General features: G+C 46.3%; 1 protein-coding gene across 1 annotated transcript in view; it reads right to left on the bottom strand.

Annotated features, from left to right (window-relative positions):
- mybpc1 (myosin binding protein C1) overlaps nucleotides 1-22,848 on the bottom strand; it is a 92,255-nt gene that overhangs the window by 35,049 nt on the left and 34,358 nt on the right. Inside the window, exons 11-19 of the mRNA XM_041216196.1 lie at nucleotides 22,257-22,362; nucleotides 21,756-21,916; nucleotides 19,995-20,160; nucleotides 17,117-17,223; nucleotides 13,595-13,728; nucleotides 11,484-11,643; nucleotides 9,369-9,473; nucleotides 8,622-8,810; nucleotides 6,575-6,709 (exon numbers count right to left, since the gene is read on the bottom strand). Coding sequence (XP_041072130.1) covers nucleotides 6,575-6,709; nucleotides 8,622-8,810; nucleotides 9,369-9,473; nucleotides 11,484-11,643; nucleotides 13,595-13,728; nucleotides 17,117-17,223; nucleotides 19,995-20,160; nucleotides 21,756-21,916; nucleotides 22,257-22,362 — 1,263 coding nt within the window. The remainder of the gene's footprint in view (nucleotides 1-6,574; nucleotides 6,710-8,621; nucleotides 8,811-9,368; nucleotides 9,474-11,483; nucleotides 11,644-13,594; nucleotides 13,729-17,116; nucleotides 17,224-19,994; nucleotides 20,161-21,755; nucleotides 21,917-22,256; nucleotides 22,363-22,848) is intronic.

The raw sequence follows: 22,848 nt of genomic DNA, 5'->3' as shown, positions 1-22,848 counted from the left end.
TAAAGAGAGGACCCAATATCTGTGGTCAATTAAAGATGTTAAGGAAAACATCAAACTTAAGGAAAAAGCATATAACTGCACAAAGGTGAGTTACAGGTCAAATGATTGGTCAGAATATAAAGAACGGCAGAGAATGACTAAAAGGTTATTCAGGAGCAAGAAGTTAGAGTATGAGAGGAAGCTAGTTAGAAATTTAAAACCGTTTAGCAAGAGTTTCTTCAGGTATTTAAAAAGGAAAAGAGTAAGTAGAGTGTTGGTCCTCTAGAGAGTGACAGTGGGGAGTTAATAGTGGATAATAAGGAAATGGTGGATGAAATGAACAAATATTTTGCTTCTGTGTTCACTATAGAGGATACAAATAACATTCCAGTAATAGCTGTAAATCAGGAAGTGGAAGGGAGAGGGGAACTCGGTGAAATTACCATCACTAGGGAAGCAGTATTGAGTAAAGTGATGGAGCTACGGGTGACACTTTTAAAAAAATTCTTTCACGGGATGTGGGCTTTGCTGGCTGGGCCAGCATTTATTGCCCATCCCTAATTGCCCTTGAGAAGGTGGTGGTGAACTGCCTTCTTGAACCGCTGCAGTCCATGTGGTGTAGGTACACCCACAGTGCTGTTAGGGAGGGAGTTCCAGGATTTTCACCCAGCGACAGTGAAGGAACGGCGATATATTTCCAAGTCAGGATGGTGAGTGACTTGGAGGGGAACTTCCAGGTGGTGATGTTCCATCTATCTGCTGCCCTTGTCCTTCTAGAAGGTAGAGGTCGTGGTTTTGGAAAGTGTTGTCTAAGCAGCCTTGTTGAGTTTCTGCAGTGCATCTTGTAGATGGTACACACTGCTGCTACTGTGCGTCGGTGGTGCAGGGAGTGAATGTTTATGGATGGGGTGCCAATCAAGTGAGCTGCTTTGTCCTGGATAGTGTTGAGCTTCTTGAGTGTTGTGGGAGCTGCACTCATCCAGGCAAGTGGGGAGTATTCCATCACACTCCTGACTTGTGCCTTGTAGATGGTGGACAGATTTTGGGGAGTCAGGAGGTGAGTTACTTGTCACAGGATTCTTGGTCTCTGACTGCTCTTGTAGCCACAGTATTTATATGGCTAGTCCAGTTCAGTTTCTGGTTAATGGTAACCCCCAGGATGTTGATAATGGGGGATTCAATGATGGTAATGCCATTGAACGTCAAGGGATGATGGTTAGATTCTCTCTTGTTCGAGATGGTCATTAACTGTGTGTGGTGTGAATGTTACTTGCCACTTGTCAGCCCAAGCCTGGATATTGTCCAGGTCTTGCTGCATTTGGACATGGACTGCTTCAATATGTGAGGAGTCGTGAATGGTGCTGAACATTGTGCAATCATCAATGAACATCCTCACTTCTGACCTTATGATGGAAAGAAGGTCATTGATGAAGCAGCTGAAGATATTTGGGCTGAGGGCACTACCCTGAAGAACTCCTGCAGTGATATCCTGGAGCTGAGATGACTGACCTCCAACAACCACAACCACCTTCCTTTGTGCTCGGTATGACTCCAACCAGTGGAGAATTGTCCCCCTGATTCCCATTGACTCCAGTTTTTCTAGGGCTCTTTGATACCATGCTTGGTCAAATGCAGTCTTGATGTCAAGGGCAGTCACTCTCACTTTGGGACTTCTGCTCTTTTGTCCATGTTTGAGCCCAATGAGTTGTTTAATTGTCCATCACCATACACGACTGGATGTGGCAGGACTGCAGAGCTTAGATCTGATCTGTTGGTTGTGGGATCGCTTAGCTCCATCTATCACTTGCTGCTTATGCTGTTTGGCACGCAAGTAGTCCTGTGTTATAGCCTCACCAGGTTGACACCTCATTTTTAGGTGTGCCTGGTGCTGTTCCCAGCATGCTTCATTCTGCACTCTTCATTGAACCAGACTGATCCCTGGCTTGATGCATCCGAGACAGGCAGGTTGGTGAGGATGAGGTCAACTATGTTTTTCCCTCTTGTTGGTTCCCTCACCACCTGCCGCAAACTCAGTCTAGCAGCTATGTCCTTTAGGACAGCAGTGGTGCTACCGAACCACTCTTGGTGATGGACATTGAAATCCCCCACCCAGAGTAAAATTCTGCAACCTTGCCACCCTCAGTGCTTCCTCCATGTGGTGTTCAACATGGAGGAAGCACTGATTCATCAGCTGAGGGAGGGCGGTACGTGGTAATCAGCAGGAGGTTTCCTTGCCCGTGTTTGACCTGATGGGAGGCAAATGGGGAGTCTTCATGGAGGAATAAATGCTGGCCTAGCTAGTGGTGCCCACATCCCATGAACCAATAAATAAAAATTTCATGGGGTCCAGAGTCAATATTGAGGACCCCCAGCGCAACTCCCTGCCGACTGTATAGCACTGTGCATGTGGGACAGGACATACCCAGGGACGGTGATGTTCGGGATGTTATCTGTAAGGCATGATTTTGGGAGGCTGGCTGCGTCGGGCTGTTGCTTTCCCAACTTGACACCAGCCCCCAGATGTTTGTAGACTTTGCAGGGTCAACAGGGCTGAGTTTGCTATTGTCATTTCCAATGCCTGGGTTGACGTTGGGTGGTCCATCCAATTCCATTCCTTTTTTGAGACTCTGTAGCGGTTTGATACAACTGAGTGGATTGCTAGGCCATTTCAGAGTCAACCACGTTGCTGTGGGTCTGGAGTCACATGTAGGCCAGACCAAGGAAGGACGGCAGATTTCCTTCCCTAAAGGACATTAGTGATCCAGATGGGTTTTTACAAGAATTGACAATAGTTTCATGGTCATCGTGGACTTTTAATGCCATATTTTTATTGAATTCAAATTCCACCATCTGCCATGGTAGGATTCGAACCCTGGTCCCCAGAGCATTACCCTGGGTTTCTGGATCACTGGTCCAGTGACAATACCACCACACCACCACCTCCCTCTAGGTCCAGATGGACTTCATCCTAGGGTCTTAAAAGAGGTGGTTACTGAGATAGTAGATGCATTGGTGTTAATATTCCAAAATTCCCTAGATTCTGGAAAGGTTCCAACAGACTGTAAAGTAGCAAATATAACCCCTCTATTCAAGAAGGGAGGGAGGCAGAAAACAGGAAACTATAGGCCAGTTAGCTTGATGTCTGTTCAGGGTAAGTTGTTAGAATTGATCATTAAGGTGGTTCTAGCTGGGCACTTAGAGAAACTGAAGGTAATTGGGAAGAGCCAGCATGGTTTTATGAAAGGGAAATCATGTTTAACCAATTTATTGGAGTTCTTCGAAGGAGTAACAGGCACTGCGGAGAAAGAGGAGCTTGCAGACATATTGTACTTGGATTTCCAGAAGGCATTTGATAAGGTGCCATCAAAGATTATTGTGGAAAATAAAAGCTCATTTTGTAGGGGGTAACCTATTAGCATGGATAGAGGATTGGCTGGTTGGCAGAAAACAGAGAGTATGCATAAATGGGTCTTTGTCTGATTGGCAGGATGTGGCAAATGGAGACCCGCAGGGGTCTGTGCTGGGGCCTCAACTTTTTACAATTTACGTCAATGACTTAGATGAGGGGAGTGAAGGCATGGTAGCTAAATTTGCAGGCAACACAAAGATAGGTAGGAAAGTATGTTGTGAAGAAGATATAAGGAGTTTGCAGACGGATATAGATAAGTTGAGTGAGTGAGCAAAAATCTGGCAGATGGAGTATTATGTGGGAAAATATGCAGTTGTTCACTTTGGCAGGGAGAATTAAAAAGCAGAATATTACTTCAACGGAGAATGGCTGCAGGGTTCTGAGGTGCAGAGGGATCTAGGTGTTCTCGTGTAGGAGTCACAAAAAGTTAGTATGCAGGTACAGCAAGTAATTAAGGCTAATGGGGATTGAACAAAAAAGTAAGGATGTTATGTTTCAGTTATACAGGGCATTGGTAAGCCCACATCTCGAATACTGTGTGCAGTTTTGGTCTCCTTATTTAAGGAAGGATGTAAATGTGTTGGAGGTGGTTCAGAGGAGGTTTACTAGATTGATACCTGGAATGAGTGGGTTGTCTTATGAGAAAAGGTTGGACAGACTGGGTTTGTTTTCACTGGAGTTGAGATGAGTGAGGGGTGATTTGACTGAAGTATAAAGATCCTGAACGGCCTTGACAAGGTGCATGTGGAAAGGATGTTTCCTCTTGTGGGTGACTCCAGAACTAGGGGGCACTGTTTTAAAATTAGGGGTCGCCCTTTTACGAAAGAGATGAGGAGATTTTTTTTCTCTGAGGGTTGCGCAACTTTGCCTCAGAAGGTGGTGGAGACGGGGTCACTGAATATTTTTAAGGCTGAGATAGATAGATCCTTGTTAGACAAGTGAATCAAAGGTTATTGGGGGTAGGTGGGAATGTGGAATTCAAAACACAAACAGATCAGCCATGATCTTAATGAATGGCGGAGCAGGCTCGAGGGGCCGAATGGCCTACTCCTACTCCTATTTTGCATGTCCATATGACCTTGAGCGTTCCCTATCTTAGTCATTCTACCATTGGTGGCCTTTTCTTTAGCTGTCAAGGCTTTCAGATATGGAATTCCCTTCCTAAACCTCCCCATCTTTCTTCCCTCCTTTAAGAACACCCCTGAAAACCTATCTCTTTGATTAAGCAGTTGGTCACCTGTCCTAATATCTCATTCTGTGCTCAGTGTCAAATTTTGTTTGATAATGCTCCTGTGAAGCATCCAGGGATGTTTTACTATTTTAAAGTCGCTATTCAAATACAAGTTGTCATTGTTGTCCGTACTCTAAGGGTTCTAATAGTCCTGCAATTCTACTTAAGTCAAATGGAAGATGTCTGAACTGAACCATCCAAACTGATCAGTGGGTTCAAATCTGGCTACAAAAACAAACAAAAAAAAAATCACTCAAAACTATAAAGATCTAAAATGCTTTAAAACATCCATTAAGGCTGAATTGACTCAGATAAATCAATACTTTGGGATATAGTATGTGAGTAATTGGAAACATGGGCCAGAGTTTTATGTCCAAGAGAGAAAAGGTACAAGATTCTGAGGGGGCTTGACAGGGCAGATGTTGAGATGTTTTCACTAGTGGGGGTATCTTAAACTAGGGGACATAGTTACAGAATAAGGGGACACTCATTTAAAACTAAGATGTGAAGGAACTTATTCTCTCAGAGGGTAGTGAATGGCTGGAATTTTCTACCCCAGAGAGTTGTGGAGGCTAGATCACTGAAAGTATTTAAAGAGGAGGGTGAAGGGGGAAAGGTTTAGGGGGAACATTAGGGGGAAATTCTTCACTCAGGGAGTGGTGAGAGTGTGGAACGAGCTACCATCTGACGTGGTAAATGCGGGCTCACTCTTAAGTTTTAAGAATAAATTGGATAGATACATGGATGGGAGCGCTCTGGAGGGTTATGGACTAGGTGCAGGTCAATGGGACTAGCGGAATAATATTTTGGCACAGACTAGAAGGGCCAAATGGCCTGTTTTCTGTGCTGTAGTGTTCTATGGTTCTATGGTTCTAGGAGGTAGATAGGTTTTTGAAATATCGGGGAGTAGAGGGCTATGAGAAACTGGCACGAAAGAGGAGTTGAGGCCTGGGGCAGATCAGCCATGATCTTATTAAATGGCAAAGCAGGCTTGAGGGGCCGAATGGCCTTTTCCTGCTCCTATTTCTTATGTTCATGTGTCCAACCTGAAATAGCACGAGATGATGTCAAGCAAGCGTCCCGATGTCATCGCACACTCGTGCGATATTTCGCTTGGTGGGTGCACGCGGCAGTTAGAAGGGCGTCCGCCGACAATTAGGCCCATTAACGATGCAATTAACAGCGATTTTATGTGGCCCGTCCACACTTACATTTGGAAAATGGGCCATTCTCCCAGGCGGCATTCACATTTTTTGCTCAAACCTCGATCCAGGGAGGGATGAAATCTCCGTGGGGGAAATAAAATAAAAAGAGATGTCTGGGGACTGGTGTTTTATGAGGTCTGTTTTCAGGCGCTTGAATTTGCAACATTTTTGTCGTGTCCTTTATTCTGCGGAGGTCTGAGCTCCCCAGGGCAGCTGAGTGCCTTCAGGGAGCTCACTCGGAGCGCTCACCCACACCCCCAGTCAGGTTGCCTCCCGCCCCCACCCCGGCAGCGCTAAGCAGTTCTCAGCGCGCGTTTCACGCTGCCTAGCCGTTAATTGGCCAGCCAGTGTGAAATTGTGGTCGAGGGCCAATCGCGGCTGCTGGAGGCTCATTTCCTGTCGGCTTCTGGGCCCATTGACTGTGCGTGCCCGATGAACGAAAAATTCAGGCCATGATGTGGGCCGAATGAAGTGTGTCTGGAGGGTAGCGGTAACTTTGGGCCTATCAAATCTCTCCCTCACTGGGGTTTTTCCCTCACCTCATGTCTGGATCCGTTACAGATTGATTAGTAGAGACTGATCACTGAGATTGATCAATAACCCCATTATCATTGTATCATGTGACTGCCAGGATGGTAGAAGGTAAACGAGATTGACCTTGGTCTACTTTTGTCTAGCAATTCTTATATATATTATTTATCGTAAAGTGCCTTGTTCACTTTAGGGTATCTGTGGAAAAGCTGGGCTTACTTCCTTCAAGGCAATACTCGATTCGGTAGCCGTCCAGCCCCGCTGCTCCAATACGCTCAGGAGGGCGCCACTTGAGTGATACGCTGGTGTCTGTCACGCCATCACAAGCGAGGAGCGTGGGTTCGCTGGTTGGTGCTGGAGAAAAAAAAAATCACAGGAAAATTCACAGGATTGAGGTATTGTCAATGTAAAATCATCACAGAAAATGAGGAGGGAGAGATTAGAAGTAGTCTTTTTACAAATGGTGCCAATACCAATGAGTGCTAACTCTTGCCCCAAAATTCATGATTCACATTGGAAAACTGATGAAATAGAGATCCATGTGTATCTATTCAAAGTTGGCACATGACATAGAACAGGTATGACGATGGCATCTACCTGACAACGTGGAAAATTGTCCAGGTGACACCTATCCGTAAAGAATGGGATAAATCTAACTCAGTCAATTGCTAACCTACCAGGTGCTCTCCTAACCTGTAAAGTGATGGAAGGAGTCATCGATAGTGTCATCAGGAACAACCCACTCGCCACTAACCTACTCACCAACGCGTAGCTGGGGTTCAGTCTGAGCTACTCGGCTCCACAACACTTCACAGCTTTGAGCCAGACATGGACACAGCAGCTGCATGCCCAACAAGTGGTGAGAGTAGATGTCCTTGACATAAAGGCAGCATTCAACCAAGTGCGGCACAAAGGAGCCTGAACAAAACTGAGGTCAATGGAGGTCAAAGTGAGAACACTCCCATAGCCGGAATCATACCTGACACAAAGGATGATGGTTGAGGTTTTTGGAGGTCAATTCTCATAGCCTCAGTACATCGGTCAGCGAAGCATCTTCACCCCAAGAGCCTTCAGCTGCTTCATCAATGACTGCCCCTCCATCATAAAGTCAGAAGTGAGGCTGATTTCATAATGTTCAGCTCCACTCAGAACTCCTCCAATAAGGAAGCAGTCCCTGGCATAGTAATGCCACACAATGACCATCTCGCGCAAGAGGAATCTCAGCCCCTCCTGCCCTGACCTGTCCCTTGCTGAACACTCCAATGCATTTTGGGTTATCATTGACTAGAAACTGAACTGGATGATATATGTCAATAAGATCAGGGTAGAAACTGGGTACTCCATGACAACTGATTCACTTCTGAACTCTCTCGAAGCCTCTGCACCATCTACATGACTCAGCTCAGGAATGCAATGGAATGCTCACAATGCCACAATGGGCTGAAGCCTCAACAGTTTGATCCAACACAGAGCAGTTTAACAGTCCTGACACTGGACTCAATGTCCACCCTTTTCACCACTATACGAACATATAAACATACAAACAAGGAGCAAGAGTAGGCCATTCTGTCCTTCAAGCCTGCTCCACCATTTAATTCCGCCTACCCCTGATAACCTATCACCCCCTTGTTTACCAAGAATCTATCCACCTCTGCCTTAAAAATATTCAAAGACTCTGCTTCCACTGCCATTTCAGGAAGAGAGTTCCAAAGACTCACGACTCTCTGAGTGAAAAAATTTTGCCTCATCTCTATTTTAAATGGGCGACCCTTTATTTTTAAACAGTGACCCCCGAGTTCTAGACTCTTCCACAAGAAGAAACATCCTCTCCACATCCTATCATGACCCCTTGGGATCTATGTTTCAATCACCAATGTGAAGAGGCAGCAGAGTGTATCACATGATCCACTGCAAAGCTCACCAAGGCTCTAGTGGGCGTACCTTCCAAACCCACAGCCTCAACCACCTCGAAGGACAAGGGTAGCAGGTGCTCAGGAACACCACCCCCTGAAAGTTTCTACAGGTGTCAAACATACCGTCCTGACTTGTTATCACTGCTCCTTCATTGCTCCTGGGCATATTACCTGAAACTCCCTACCTACCACCATTGTAGGAGTCCCATGACCACAGGGATTGATGGAGAAAACCCACTGTTACCTTCTCCAGGGAAACTAGAGAAGTAGAAGATAAATACCGTCTCTGCAAACATCACTCACATCCTGGGAACAATAAAAAAGCCGGAAGCCCAAATTTTACTGACTCTTACCAAGGGGGATGAAAGCCTTTGATGGCTCACTGGGTTTAGACATTCCAATGGCATTGACAGCAAACACGCGGACTTCATAGGGAACCCCTTCAATCATGTTCTTGGGTTCAAAGGTCAATTCTTTGCAAAGGTCAAAGTTGAGTCTCATCCATCGAGAGCTTTGCTTCTTTTTTCTCTCAATGACATAACCTAAATATAATGGAGAATGGCACTCGGTTACAACATGATAAAATAGCGGCAACTTGCCACTCAACTGGCGAACATAACTCTGTCCCTTTCACATAGACCCACCCCTTTAACACAGCCCCACCTCCGCACAAAAGCGCAGCTCCTGCAAATTTCTTGAATTTTTGCCAGAAATTATTGAGGTAGAAAGCAGAAGGTCTTCAATGAGATTGAAAGAAAGAACTTGTAATTCAACAGCACCTTTCACCCACTCGGGACATTTCTGAGTGCTTTACAGCTAATTAAGCATTTTTTTAAAGCAGCCAATTTTCAGATCTCAAACATATTTTCTGGTCATTATAACTGCCGTTTTGTGGGACCTTGCTATGTGCAAATTGGCTGCCGTATTTTCTTAAAGAGTGACTGTACTTTAATTGGCTGTAAAGCGGTTTGGGATAGCCTGAAGACTTGAAATGCGCTATTCAAAAAATTTTCTACCTTCATTCCAGGTACTGAGCAACTTGCTGTTGTATTTCCCATTTTATTCTGAGTTTCTGGTGGTACTTCAGGGTCTTTAGTTACCTAAAATTGGGGAGCTTCCATCGTAGACGGGAGGATTCCACACCATTGTACACCAGTCGCCTCCAATTTCAGTAACTTCCGGTGGTGCAGGTTGATCTGGGACATCTATTACAAAGGGCAGAAAGATCCAATATTAATGCCTCCCACCTGCATTCTGCAGGAACGGTCCTGTCGTTCACATAGAATGTACTGGATATACTGTCAGGACGCTGAAAGTTCCCACACGCTAGGCACAATGGATGGAATTTTGAGGAGGTGACAGGGGCTCTTGACCGCCAGCTGAAGAGCCAGTGAGAAACCCATTTTTGGCTCTTTTTGGGAAGGCTTGCTGTCTTGACAGGCCAAGTGTCAAGGACCCTGGGGCCAGAAGTCCCACCCACTGAGAGGCCTGTAGCTCTATTGGACAGCAGCGCCATCGGGGTGGCGGTGGCTGCTGCCAGTATGACGCCCACCCGAGGTCTAAGGTCACCGCTGACGCCCGGCCAGGGTTGAGCGATGGCGGTAGAGGGCTTGCATGATGGGAGCCGTGGGGGACTGGCGCTGGCAACGAGGGCATCCACCCCTCCCCTTTTCCGATGCCAAGTCCCTCAATCCCTGAATGAGGGACTGACACTCTACCCCCCCCACCCCCCCACCCTTCCCCCCGTTGCCCCCCTCCCCCACTGGAGCCAACACACAACCACAAAAGTCTTTGCTTGCCGTGCACCCAGCACGATGAGCCCCACCACTTGCCGTTGGCTAATACCAGTGGCGGCAAGATGGGGTCCTCAAGCGGGCATGAATTGTCCACTTCAGGGCCTCAAATGGTGGTGGGGTGGGGAGGTGGTCCACAGGCCTTCCTGCCACGAACTTAATCGATGTAGAGGCAGGAAGGTGGTGGGGTCCCCACCTGCCAGATTAAATGCCCCCCTGCCACCAAACTCACCACAGGGGAAGGGACAAGATTCCGCCCAATTACTTATCCTCTCTGAAAATTTTATACGAGAGTCCACTTAAAACCTTAGAAAGTTATTTTAAAATACACATCAAATGTCACTTGGCTGCATCAGGTGGTAAATCACCTGGAGTCACAGTTCATTGGCACCCCATCCATCACCTTGAAGGTTCACCTACTCCACCACCGACGCACAGTAGCAGCAGTGTGTGTACCATCTACAAGATGCACTGCAGCAACTCACCAAGGCTCCTTCGACAGCACCTTCCAAATCTGCAACCACTACCAACTAGAAGGACAAGGGCAGCAGGTAGATGGGAACATCACCACCCGGAAGTTCCCCTCCAAGTCACTCACCATCCTGACTTGGAAATATATCGGCCGTTACTTCACTGTTGCTGGGTCAAAATCCTGGAACTCCCTCCCTAACAGCACTGTGGGTGTACCTACACCACATGGACTGCAGCGATTCAAGAAGGCAGCTCACCACCACCTTCTCAAGGGCAGTTAGGGATAGGCAATAAATGAAAGAATTTAAAAAAGAATAGTACATCACATTTGGTCTGTTGAATCTATCTTGGCTCTTACGAAGAGCAATCCACTGAGTTCTACTTGCCTATTTTTCCTTGTAGTATTTTTCTCTTTCAAATACTTATCCAATTCCCCTTTGAATATCACCCCTGAAACTAGGAACCCCGCCCTCTCAGGCAGTGCATTTTAAATCCTAACTATTCGTTGCGTACAGGAAGTTTTCCTTCATGTTGCCTGTGGTTCTTATATCAATCTGTGCCCCCTGGTTACTGACCTTTCAGCCAAGGCAAGCAGTTCATCTTTATTTACCCTATTTAAGCCTTTCATGATCTGTTGGTATAGGGACTTAACAACACAGCAACATTGGCGAGACTTTTATGTCCTGCGGGGGGGAGTGAGTGCCCGACCTGAATTGACGTGAAATAACGCGAGAGGGTGTCGGGTGAGTGTCCCGATGTCATCGCGCACTCATGCGATATTTCGCTCGAAGGACGCGCTCGGTAGTTGGAAACGTGCCCGCTGACAACTAAGCCCATTTACAGTTGGCCGACAGGCCAGAGGCCCATTTCCTGTCCGCTTCTGGGCCCGCTGATTACTCACCCCCCCCGACCGGTGAAAAATTCAGGCCAACGTCTCCGATGGTTACTTACCGACTACCTTTATTTGCAACTGAGCGCTGTCCTCCCCAGCTTCATTTTGTAACACAATCTTGTATGGTCCAGAATCCTCTTTCTCGGCTGTCTCAATGGTTAATGCGGTGTGATCAGAGAATGATTCAGCTCTCACCCGGGTCCCCGTATCCATAATTGCCTACAGCAAACAACACAGTGAACAAACCCTCACCGGACAATGACGTGCATTTATATAGCACCTTTAACATCGTAAAACACCAGTTCTTTCTTTTTCTCTAAAGTGAGAATCCCAGCACTTCCGGGTTATGTGGATGTGAGGCTTTGGGGTTATCGATACTGTCACAGAGTGTGGTAAGGTTGAGGATGACAGGGCGATTGACACAGTGACAGACAGTGTCGTGTGCGACTTTAGGGCAGTTTCAGTAACATAGCAGAGGTGGAAACCTGATTGGAGAGATGTGAATGTGGATTTAAGCACAGATTTGGAGGGTGGCGCCACATTCGAGGACTTTGGAGAGGAAAAGGAAATTGGTTACGAGGTAATGGTTTACAAAGGCAGAATGAGAGTGGGGTTTATTTTTTGAGCTTGGCTCGATGTTGTTGAGTCAGGGGGGACTGCACCCAAAGACAGAGGACCATTTCGATTCAGGAAAGAAGAGCAAATCGGGTTGTCATTGGCTTAATGTTAATGGGGTCAAGAGAATCTCATAGACAAGTTCCCCTCCAAGTCACTCACCATCCTGACTTGGAAATATATCGGCCGTTCCTTCACTGTCGCTGGGTCAAGATCCTGGAACTCCCTTCCCAGCAGCACAGTGGGTGTACCTACACCACATGGACTGCAGTGGTTCAAGAAGGCAGCTCACCACCACCTTCTCAAGGGCAATTAGGGATGGGCAATAAATGCTGGCCATGCCCAATGAACAAATTTTAAAAATCGGTGAGCTTGGAGATGGCGTGAGGGGAGATGGCAAAGAAACTGGAAAAAGATGCCAGCACTGAGGATGCCTCTCATTCCTCCTTGTCCATATGGAATATGGTTCCCCTTCAGCTGTAAATGGCACGTGCTACCTGCTTGACATATCGAGGCACTAGTAGTCCAAGCAGCACACTTTAAAAAATATTCTTTCATGGGACGTGGGCGTCACTGGCAAGGCCAGCATTTGTTACACATCCCTGAGAGCAGTTAAGAGTCAACCACACAAGGTCTAACAGCATCTGTGGAGAGAGAAACAGTTAACGTTTCGAGTCTGTATGACTCTTCAGAGTTCTGAAGAAGAGTCAGACAGACTTGAAACATTGGCCAGGATTTTCCCCTCAGCGATTTGGGGGCGGGGCCTGCTCGCCGAGGGGAAAATGATGCGGGATGACATCGGGAGGAACCCCCGACATCATCCCGGTCCGTTTACATTTTTAGGAAGGCGGGTGGTCAGTATAATCAGCTGTCCGCCCTCCGACCTGTCAATGGCCAAATGAGGCCATTGACAGGCTAATTATCAAGTCCCCTCAGGGTCTTGTGCTTCTAAACTCCAATGGGTGCATATCCAACCTATTCAACTTTCTTAAAATATGCCATTCATCCTAGGAATGAGTTGAGTTAACCTTCTTTGATCTGCTTCTAACACAATTACATCTTTTTCCCAAAAAAGGAGGACAAGACTGCACACACTACTCCACATGCACTAAGGCCCTGTGTCCATGGGAACACCACCACCAAGCTCCCCTCCAAGCCACTCACCATCCTGACTTGGAAATGTATCGGTCGTTCTTTCACTGTCGCTGGGTCAAAATCCTGGAACTCCCTTCCTAACAGCACTGTGGGTGTACCTACACCATGTGGACTTCAGTGGTTTAGGAAGGCAACTCACCACCACCTTCTCAAGGGCAATTAGGGATGGGCAATAAATGCTGGCCCAGCCAGCGACGCTTACTTCCTGAGAATGAATAAATATTTATTTTTATGTAAAATGTTGAACATTTAATTAAGTGCAAAGAAACCCCACAGTTGCCTCCTGAGGGTTAATCTCTCAGACCTGTTGTGTTCAATCTCACACACATAGAACTGGCAAGAGCACTTTCAGGTCGCTGGATATATGGATTACCTCGGCAGGTAAGGGAAATTGACTTACTTTTTCACCTTTCATCCATACAACTTTTGGCGCTGGTTCCCCAGTGATAGGAATATCCAGCCGCAGTTTGTTTCCAGCCACAACCACAATTTCAGGTGTCTTGGAAAGATGATCAAGGTGGATTTTGGGAGAATCTACAAAGATGGTTAGAAAGACAAAGGTTAGACACAGAAGCCCCTACCTGAGTGAATGCTGGCATGCAAATGTGGGCTAGGATAACATCCGCTTCTTCATTTGCTACCTTAATTCCTCATTGTTAAGCGTCGCCACCTCTGATTGGAAAAGGAAAAGATTCTTTGCTGCCCGGTTGGATGATTCTTGACTGCCAATTAAACAACTTATCTTCCGCCACCACCCCCCCCCCCCCCACCCCCCGCCACCCCCACCTCCATTTCCAATATTTTCATGACCAATGAACAAAGGGCGGGGTTTTCCAGCCCCTGTCCACTGCCAGGATCATTCGTTCCCGCTGAGAGTGAATGGAATTTTGGCTGAGCTGCTGAATCTCCTGCGGTGGATCCCAGCCACCACAGGGCTGGAAAATCCCGGCCAAAGTGTTTGAAACGCCCCACGTGATCTTCCTGCCAGGTACTTACTCGCAGCTGGATCCTGGAGATCGACAAGGCTGGAGGATTAACAATTCTGGGCTCACTTTTGCCAATGCTGTAGAGGAGATTCTGCTCTGGATGTGGAATCACTGTCGATGGGTGGGAGATTCTGCTCTGGATGTGGACTTACTGTTGATGGGTGGGAGATTCTGCTCTGGATGTGGAATTACTGTTGATGGGTGGGAGATTCTGCTCTGGATTTGGAATCACTGTTGATGGATGGGAGATTCTGCTCTGGATGTGGAATCACTGTTGATGGGTGGGAGTATGAAGCTGAGATTGGGTGGTGGAGATTAGCGAAGCGGATGAGAAAAGATCAGAAGTAAATTCCTTCTCCAGGCCTGTTTCACAATAGATCTGGCCAGCTGCAGCTGCCAATTTTGTGCTCCACACACCTTGCTTGTCCGGGAATTATCAATTTCACCCCATGCCAGGCCAAAGAGACAAGGGTGGGTGTGAGAGGGCGATCACAGAATGGTTACAGCACAGAAGGAGGCCATTCAACTTGTCATGTCGACGCTGGCTTTCCAAGGGAGCAATTCACCTAGTGCCACTGCCCGGCCTTTTCCCGGTATCCCTGCACATTCTTCCTTTTCAGATAACAATCCAGTTCCCTTTCGAAAGCCTCGATTGAACCTGCCCCCACTACACTCTCGGGCAGCGCATTCCAGATCCTGACCACTTGCTGCATTCTCATATCACCATTGCTTCTTTTACCAATTACCTTAAATCTGTGCCCTCTTGTTCTAGATCCTTCAACCAATGGGAACAGTTTTTCCCTATCTAGACTATAATCGGGGGTATGGGGGTGAGTGAGGGTGCACAGTTGCTTTGTGGAACCAGGAGTATGGATCACTTCTCTTTCTGACATGAAAAATGTTCTGAGTTTGTTTCGGCCATTTTTTGTGAGGTCTCTAGCTGGGTCCCTTTAAGGACCACTACCCGTGGGCCAGGCTGCTCTCATGGCCTGAAAATTGCAGTCGAAGTTTGTGCATCATGAGCTCCGACTGGCGCTAAACAACTTAGGAGCCCGGGTATAAAATAATCCCAAGAGCTGATGGCTATATTCCCATCAGGCAGCTGCCAAAGCCGCCGAAAGAAAAAGCCATGAAACAATTTCCCATTGGCTGGAACTCCAGTGCTGATTGTGTGTGGGCCTCAGCCCTGTTAAATTGGTCATTGTTACACCTGTTTTAGCCCATAAAAGGGAGAATAAAAATGTTTTGGAGCCCAATATTTGATGAGGCTGAGCATTCAGCCCATCTCTACTCATCTAATCGGAGACATAAGAGCATAAGAAATAGGGGCTGGAATAGGCCTGCTCAGCCATTCAATAAGATCATGGCTGATCTGCCTCAGGCCTCAACTCCTCTTTCATGCAGTTCCTCATGGCCCTCAACTCCCTGATATTTCAAAAATCTATTTGGCATGCTGCAGCATCCAATTGATCTGAAATGATTCCAGGTTTTTTTTTGGCTCCACTGCTCTATCTGGGAGTCTCTCCCATGTGTTGGTCACTCTGTGTGCGAAGGAGATCTTTCTGATATCAGCGCAAAAATTTGCTGGGATGAATAAGGAAGACTCAAACTTCTTGTAAATGAGGGATCAGGATAAACAAAATCATTAAACCAGAGACGCAGGTTAATAAAAATGAACAGACAAGGCTCTGGGAAGGAAGGGAATTTACCACTCTGGGTCTATCTACACCGCATGGACTGCAGCGGTTCAAGAAGGCGGCTCACCCCAACATCTTTGGAAGGGGAATTAGGGATGGGCAATAAATGTTGGCCTGGCCAGTGACGCCCACATCCCAGGAATGACTATAAAAGACATGCTCCAATCGGCAGGATATGACAAATGGTGAGTCTGTACTGAAGCCTTAATTTTTCACAGTATATACAACTTGGTGGAAAGAGAAGAGTTTATAGATGAGGCTAAGTTGGATACACAGTAAATTGTGTGGCTGGGAGAAGGAAGTGACAAAGGGACATAGACAGACTACATGAACGGGCAAAAAATGAGGCCGATGGAATTTAACTGTTGAAAACATCCGAGGCCAAGGAAATACAGGGCTGTGAGGAGGGATTAGCATTGATCTTTTGGATTGATCTAACAAAGAGGACAAGCAGGATGGGCTGAATTTTCTAGCAGGTGTCGGGACCCTGATGTCAGGACCATAAGTCCATTCTACCCCTGAAGACATATAGGTCCCGCCCGGCTGCACAAATTTCCCAGAAGTGGCTAGTCACGAGGTAGCCTCCTGGAGCCTCATCCAATTAGAGACTGCGGGCAGGCTGCACAAGCAGGAGGCTCGCGAGGAGCCTCTGAGGCTAGGCCCCACCTGGAGAGACAGGGGCTGCCAGTGTAGGTAGGAGACTGCGGGTGTGCCTCAAGATGGAGGTGCCTTCTGAAGGTTTCTAACATCGTTCAAAGTGTGGCCACTGCTGCCAGGCCATTATTGTGAGGAGTGTGTGGGGGTGGGGGGGCATTTACAGGGGGCATTGATGGCCCGTCTGCCGCTGGGAGGCTGCCTCTGGAGCACTAACGGGTTTTGCACATGGTGGGGGGGGGGAGGTGGTGGTCGCTCTGAAGATGGGAAGACCCCAACTCCACTGGAAAATGGCCCCTATTTTGGTATAAATGGCGCAATTGGCTGCCCACTTAACCGGAGCAAGCTGCCTTTTTTCTTCTCCATCCCTCCTTGGACAAACACCCCAGAGGCAGGGCTGTGTAAGCGTACTGTCCAGATATGGTCCCGCTCCCCACCACCCCCCCCATCTAATGTTCTCAGCAGCCCCCGCCGTCTCCAACCCCATCTCCATGGGGCTGGAAAAAGTCAGCCCAATGAGGCTAATAGTCCGCTTCAGTGTTGTTAACGCCCATCGGTATGCGTGGTCCCCAAGGTTTCACTTACCAATCATGCGCAGTTTAGCTCCCAATTGCATTGAGTAGCCTTCCGGGATGAAAGTGTAATCTCCGTCATCATCCATAACCACCTTTTCCACCAACAACTTGTGTACTCTTAAATTACAAAACACAATCCGTTAGGTTTGTGCCAAGTTCTTACACAAATTAACTAATTACGAAACTATAAAGCAGCAACTGTTCCTATCATTTAACATAGAAGTTATATTAACCCTCTGCAGAAGCTTGGAGCACTCTGCATAGATCTGGTCTCCGCATTACTACAATGATAAAGAGGCATCGAGAAAGCTGCAGAAAAATAAAACATTTACTAGAATGATACCAGAATTAAGGGATAATAACTATCATGAAAGACTTAACAAGCTGAAGAATCTTTCTCTACAGAATGATGGGTGGCCTGTTGAGGCCTTTAAAATTATGAACAGGTTTGATAGCGTGGACAAAGGGAAGATATTTCCAACTGCTAAAAAATGAGACAGGCTGTCAAATCTTTTCATCTTGAACTCATCAGGACAGATGCAAGAATACCAAATTTCAAAGGGAGCATTCTTGCGTCTATCCTGATAAGTGCCAGATGAAAGGCTTCAATAGCATGTCTCTCTTTTTCAGCGATACTTCGTTTCTGTACAACTAAGTGGCCATATATTTCCAATTGAATGGACATCAGAGCTGGGGACGATAAAAAAAGATGGCCATGAATAAATCCAATAGGGAATTCAGGAGAGACTTCCTTAACCAGGGAGTTGGAATATGGAACTCGCTACCACAGTGTGAATAGTATAGATATATTTAAGGGAAGCTAGATAACACATGAGGAAGAAGGTTATGCTGATTGATGAAGAGGGGTGGGAGGAGAGTCATGTGGAGATAAATACCAGCATGGAACTGTTAGGCTGAATGCCCTGTTCCTGTGCTGGAAATTTGATGCAATTCCACCTTTAGTTTAATTTCACACACAAGGCACTTTCAAATTATAACCTCCATTTTATGTGGGAAAATGCAGGCACAGGTGAGTAAGAATTCCTTTGTTCACTAAAGGGTGGATTTATTTGACCTTTTTTAAATTTATTCTCAGGACATGGACTGGCAAGGTTAGAATTTATTATCTGTCCCTACTGTGAGGTTCTTGGGCAGGAAAATTATATTTTTTAGTGAGAGACATTTAGAAATAGAACTGTTTGAGCTGTTAAGCATGGATCCTTTGATATCTCTTCCTAGCAAACTCCCTCTGTTGGTACATGTGTGTATGGTAGCCTCAAGTGGACAAAATGCACAATGCAATTTTCAATACATTGAATACACCTACTTGCCCCGAAGAAATGATGGACCTCCTCCTGAATTGAAGCAGTTTAACAAAATGAGTTACATATAAGCCCAGACTGGGTGAGGACAGCAGATTCCCTGAAGGAATCAACTGGACAATCTGACAGCTTCATGGTCACTTTTACTGCCCAGTTCTCCACAACAATAATAATGGGGGAAGAGCCCAGATTGCCACTTATCTCTTTTTTTAAAGAAAGATCTATCATTTCCAGGGTCTCCCTGGTTAGTTGTGGAGGTTGAGCCTGCAGTGTCAATATGTCTTGTTTTCAAATCTCTCCATGGCCTTGTCCTTCTGTACCTCTGTCATCTCCTCCAGCCCTCTGAGATCTCTGTGCTCCTCTAATTCTGACCTCTTGAGCATTCCCTATTTTAACTGCCCCACCATTGATGGGCGTGCCTTCAGCTGCCTGGACCCCAAGTTCTGGAATTCGCTCCCTAACCTCTCCATCCATCATCTCTCCTTTAAGATGTTCCTTAATACCTCTTTGACCAAGCTATCGGTCACCTGTCCTCATATGTCCTTTTGCTCAGATTTTGTCTGATAATGCTTCTGTGAAGGAACTTGGGATATTTTAATAAATGCAAGCTGTTGTCGGAGGCCCTGTGACAGGGGCTCCCCATAAATGTGGCAGAGCGGCCAACACTCAAAAATAAAATCCCCGGATGGACCCTTCATGAGATGCAAGCCAAGGACTCCCTTCCCACTGCCACCACCACCCCACCCACCACCCCCCTCCCACGGCGTTACCCAGCCCTTCCTGTGATGTCCCATTCCAATTGGTGCAGATCTCCATTGGCAGCCAGAAGATGCAATGGCCCAGGCTTGAGGTGGAGCTGTAGACCCAAGGGGTTTCACTTAAATCTCACTTCTGATATCACTAAGCTCTGCCAGCTGGAGGGACCAGCACTCGGGGGGGCGACCAAGGCTTATACATGGCCCATGGCTGAAGCAGGTCACATAATGGGGCAGGGACCAAGATTTTTAGGCATTCCTCTTCTTACATCTGTGGCTGGTCAGGACCAGCAGATTCTGGAACATAGGAGCAGGAGGAGGCCATTCAGCCCTTCCAGCCTGTTCCACCAGAGGAAGTAATTCCTTTCTATCTATGCTACCAATTCCTTTTTACTTCCAAATTTTTGAAACTGAATCCAAATTCTAAAACTGCTTTGGTGAGATTTGGGCTTCTGCTAAACTGCTGCTGATGGGATTGAAATTTCTAAACCTCCAACAACAATAAGCATTTTACCACTTAAACTGACAGCTAACAAAAGTTAACACAATTTATAAACTGGAATACTCCACTTAAAAAAGAAACAGATTCAACAGCAACTTTCACAAAGGGATTGCATATAAATGCTTGAAAAGGAAAGGTCTTTCAGGGCTCTGAGGAAAGAGCAGGGAGGAGTGGGACTAATTGTACAGCTCTTTCAGTGAGCTACCTAACATGAGTACGATTGGGTGAATGGCCGATTTCTGTGATACCCGCTTCTCTGAACTGAGAGGGCAGATCCGTTAGTTTGTCGTAAGTGGCTGTGAACCTCACTTTTTCCTGTGAGTTATCTTTACGTGTTCACTTGGGTGGATCAGTTGACCATTCTTGTACCACTTTCCACCCACGTTTGCTTCTGACAATTCGCACTCAAACACTGCCTGTTGGCCAGCTCGGACGACTTGGTCAGTAAGATTCTGCATTATCTTCAGAGGTTTCACTGGGAAGCAAGGAGACAATGTCAGGTCATCTCAAGTATCTCGCAGAACACAAAACACTACCTGTTTCCTCAACTAACTGTTTAGACTCCTTGGAAAGGGGGGTGGTGGGGTCTATAGCGCTCAGTTATGCTCAGCCAAATGGGACCAATCTCCCTGGAAACGGTTTTGATCCCGCCGGCCTCTGGTTAAAATCTGGGCTGAAGAATCAAACTTGTTGCTGTGGGTCTTGAGTCATGTGTAGGCCCAGGCTGGGTAAAAACGGCAGGTTTTCTTTTCTGAAGGAAAAGGAAGCTTTCACGGGCTGGGAATTTCCCTGGATCTGCTCAGTGTAACTTCACTGGAAGTGCAGGAGAAACAGCAGTTATACAGGGCATTGGTGAGACCACACTTCGAATACTGGGTGCAGTTTTGATCCCCTTATTTAAGGAAGGATGTAAATGCATTGGAGGCAGTTCAGAGGAGGTTTACTAGATTGACACCTGGAATGAGTGAGTTGTTTTATGAGGAAAGGCTGGACAGACTGGGCTTGTTTCCACTGGAGTTTAGAAGAGTGAGGGGTGACTTGATTGAAGTATACGAGATCCTGAATGGTTTCAACAAGATGGATGTGGAAAGGATGTTTCCCCTTGTGGGTGAGTCCAGAACTAGGGGGCACTGTTTTATGATTAGGGGTCACCCTTTTGGGACAGAGATGAGGAGACATTTTTTCTCTCAGAGGGTTGTGTGACTTTGGAATTCTCTGCCTCAGAAGGTGATGGAGACGGGGTCATTGAATATTTTCAAGGCAGAGGTAGATAGATTCTTGTTAGGCAAGGGAATCGAAGGTTATCAGGGATAGATGGGAATGTGGAACTCGAAACGCAAACAGATCAGCCATGATCTTATTGAATGGCGGAGCAGGCTCGAGGGGCCGAATGGCCTACTTCTGTTCCTATTTCGTATCTTCGTATGTTCACTTACACACAGAATGCCCACAGTGGCATGGGAGCAACTCCAAGTGTGGCCAAGCAAATTAAGCTGGAAAAAGCTAGCTCAAGGTTGGATGGTTATGCTGGTGCGATCCTATGAACAAGCAAATTGATTGCATTCAACAATTTGCTGTAACAGGATCTGAACTAGGAGCTTTGGTATTTCTATGTTTTTAAAAAAAATTATTCATTCTTGGGATGTGGTGTCTCAGAGGAAGGCATTTATCATTCATCGACCCAGCTGCCCTTGAGAAAGTGGTGGTGAACGGCTGTCTTCTGTCTCCTATGACTGACTGGTTTGCCAGGCCATGTCAGGAGGCAGTTAAGAGTCAATCACCTTTGCGTGTAGACTGGAGTCACTGTAAAGGCCCAGAGAGGTAATTATGGCAGGTTTCCTTCCCTAAAGGGACATTAATGATCCAGTTGGGTTTTTAATGACAGTCTGACATCCTCATGGCCACTTTTACTGATATTTTCAATGTACTTTTACAACTAGGTTCAAACTTACACCACTTACCCTGAGAACAGCTGCTTTTTCTAGCTTAATTTGCTTGTTTTTTTTATAAAATACAACAGCTACGATTACCTCACTCCAAAAACCCTTGTATAAAAAATGTGATCCATACTATCAACTTTCAGCACTGCTGTAGACTGCCCTCCGGTAGTCTTCACTGAGTACGTTCCGGAGTCAGCCTTGGATGCTTCTGGGATGATAAGCCAATGTTTCTTTCCATCAGTCCTAAAACGATGCTTGGGTGAAGCACCAAGTTCAATCCCATTTTTATACCTGAAGGAGGGATGGACATCTCCGATTAGAATGGCAAACCAGCAATTGACAACTAACACACCACAAACCTATTTGATTAAATAGTGCTTATTGAATCATAGCATGGTGTAACTCACCAATTCTGCCTCTACTCATTTTATGGGATGGGCAATAAATACTGGCCCAGCCAGTGAAGCCCACATGCCGTGAATGAATATATATAAAAAAATTAATAAATGTTCAGTTCAATCTGTATCATACCTTCAGTATTCAATTTAATCATGCACATGCAATCCTACGACAGATATTTGTAGAACTCCTTTCTTTAGCTAACATGGTCCCAGGATAGGATTTCCCATACCATTTCACTTGTGCGTTTTCTTCTGACACTTCGCATTCCAATTCCACTCTCTCGCCAACCAACTCATCCCGATTTTCTAGCTCGCGAGTGATTGTAACAGGAGGCTCTGCAAGAAAACAGCACAAGGAAGGCGGATCAAAGCCATCAGGTCATTCTTGTTCAACCCTATTATTTCAGAGACATGTCTTTTAAGTTATGCTTTCATCCTGAAATCCTCCACAGAGAAGGGACGTCAGGCGTATAATAGTTAGACCCTGTGTAGTGAACTGAAAATTGCATTGTGGACTATGTCCACTTGAGGCTACCATACACATATGTACCAGCAGAGGGAGTCTGCTCGATAGAGATAGGGCTGAATTTTATGCCAGTGAGATTTTACACCCCCACCGAAATCAATGGACTTCTGAACAGCTCGCCTGCATTTTACAGTCCCACCCCCGTGTGATGGGACCATAAAATTCCACCCATAATAAGGATAATGTTCAACAGCTTGTGCAGTTCTAGTACTAATTGTCTCTGGCTGAACACTTAATTATTTCTGTCCCAAGAACTTCAAAACTTGGTTCCAAGTTGAGTATCTCATCGAGATACT

Source organism: Carcharodon carcharias, chromosome 21, assembly GCF_017639515.1.
Source record: "Carcharodon carcharias isolate sCarCar2 chromosome 21, sCarCar2.pri, whole genome shotgun sequence".
NCBI lineage: Eukaryota > Metazoa > Chordata > Chondrichthyes > Lamniformes > Lamnidae > Carcharodon > Carcharodon carcharias.
Note: the sequence above shows the minus strand (reverse complement) of the source record. Positions and strands in the feature narration are given on the sequence as shown.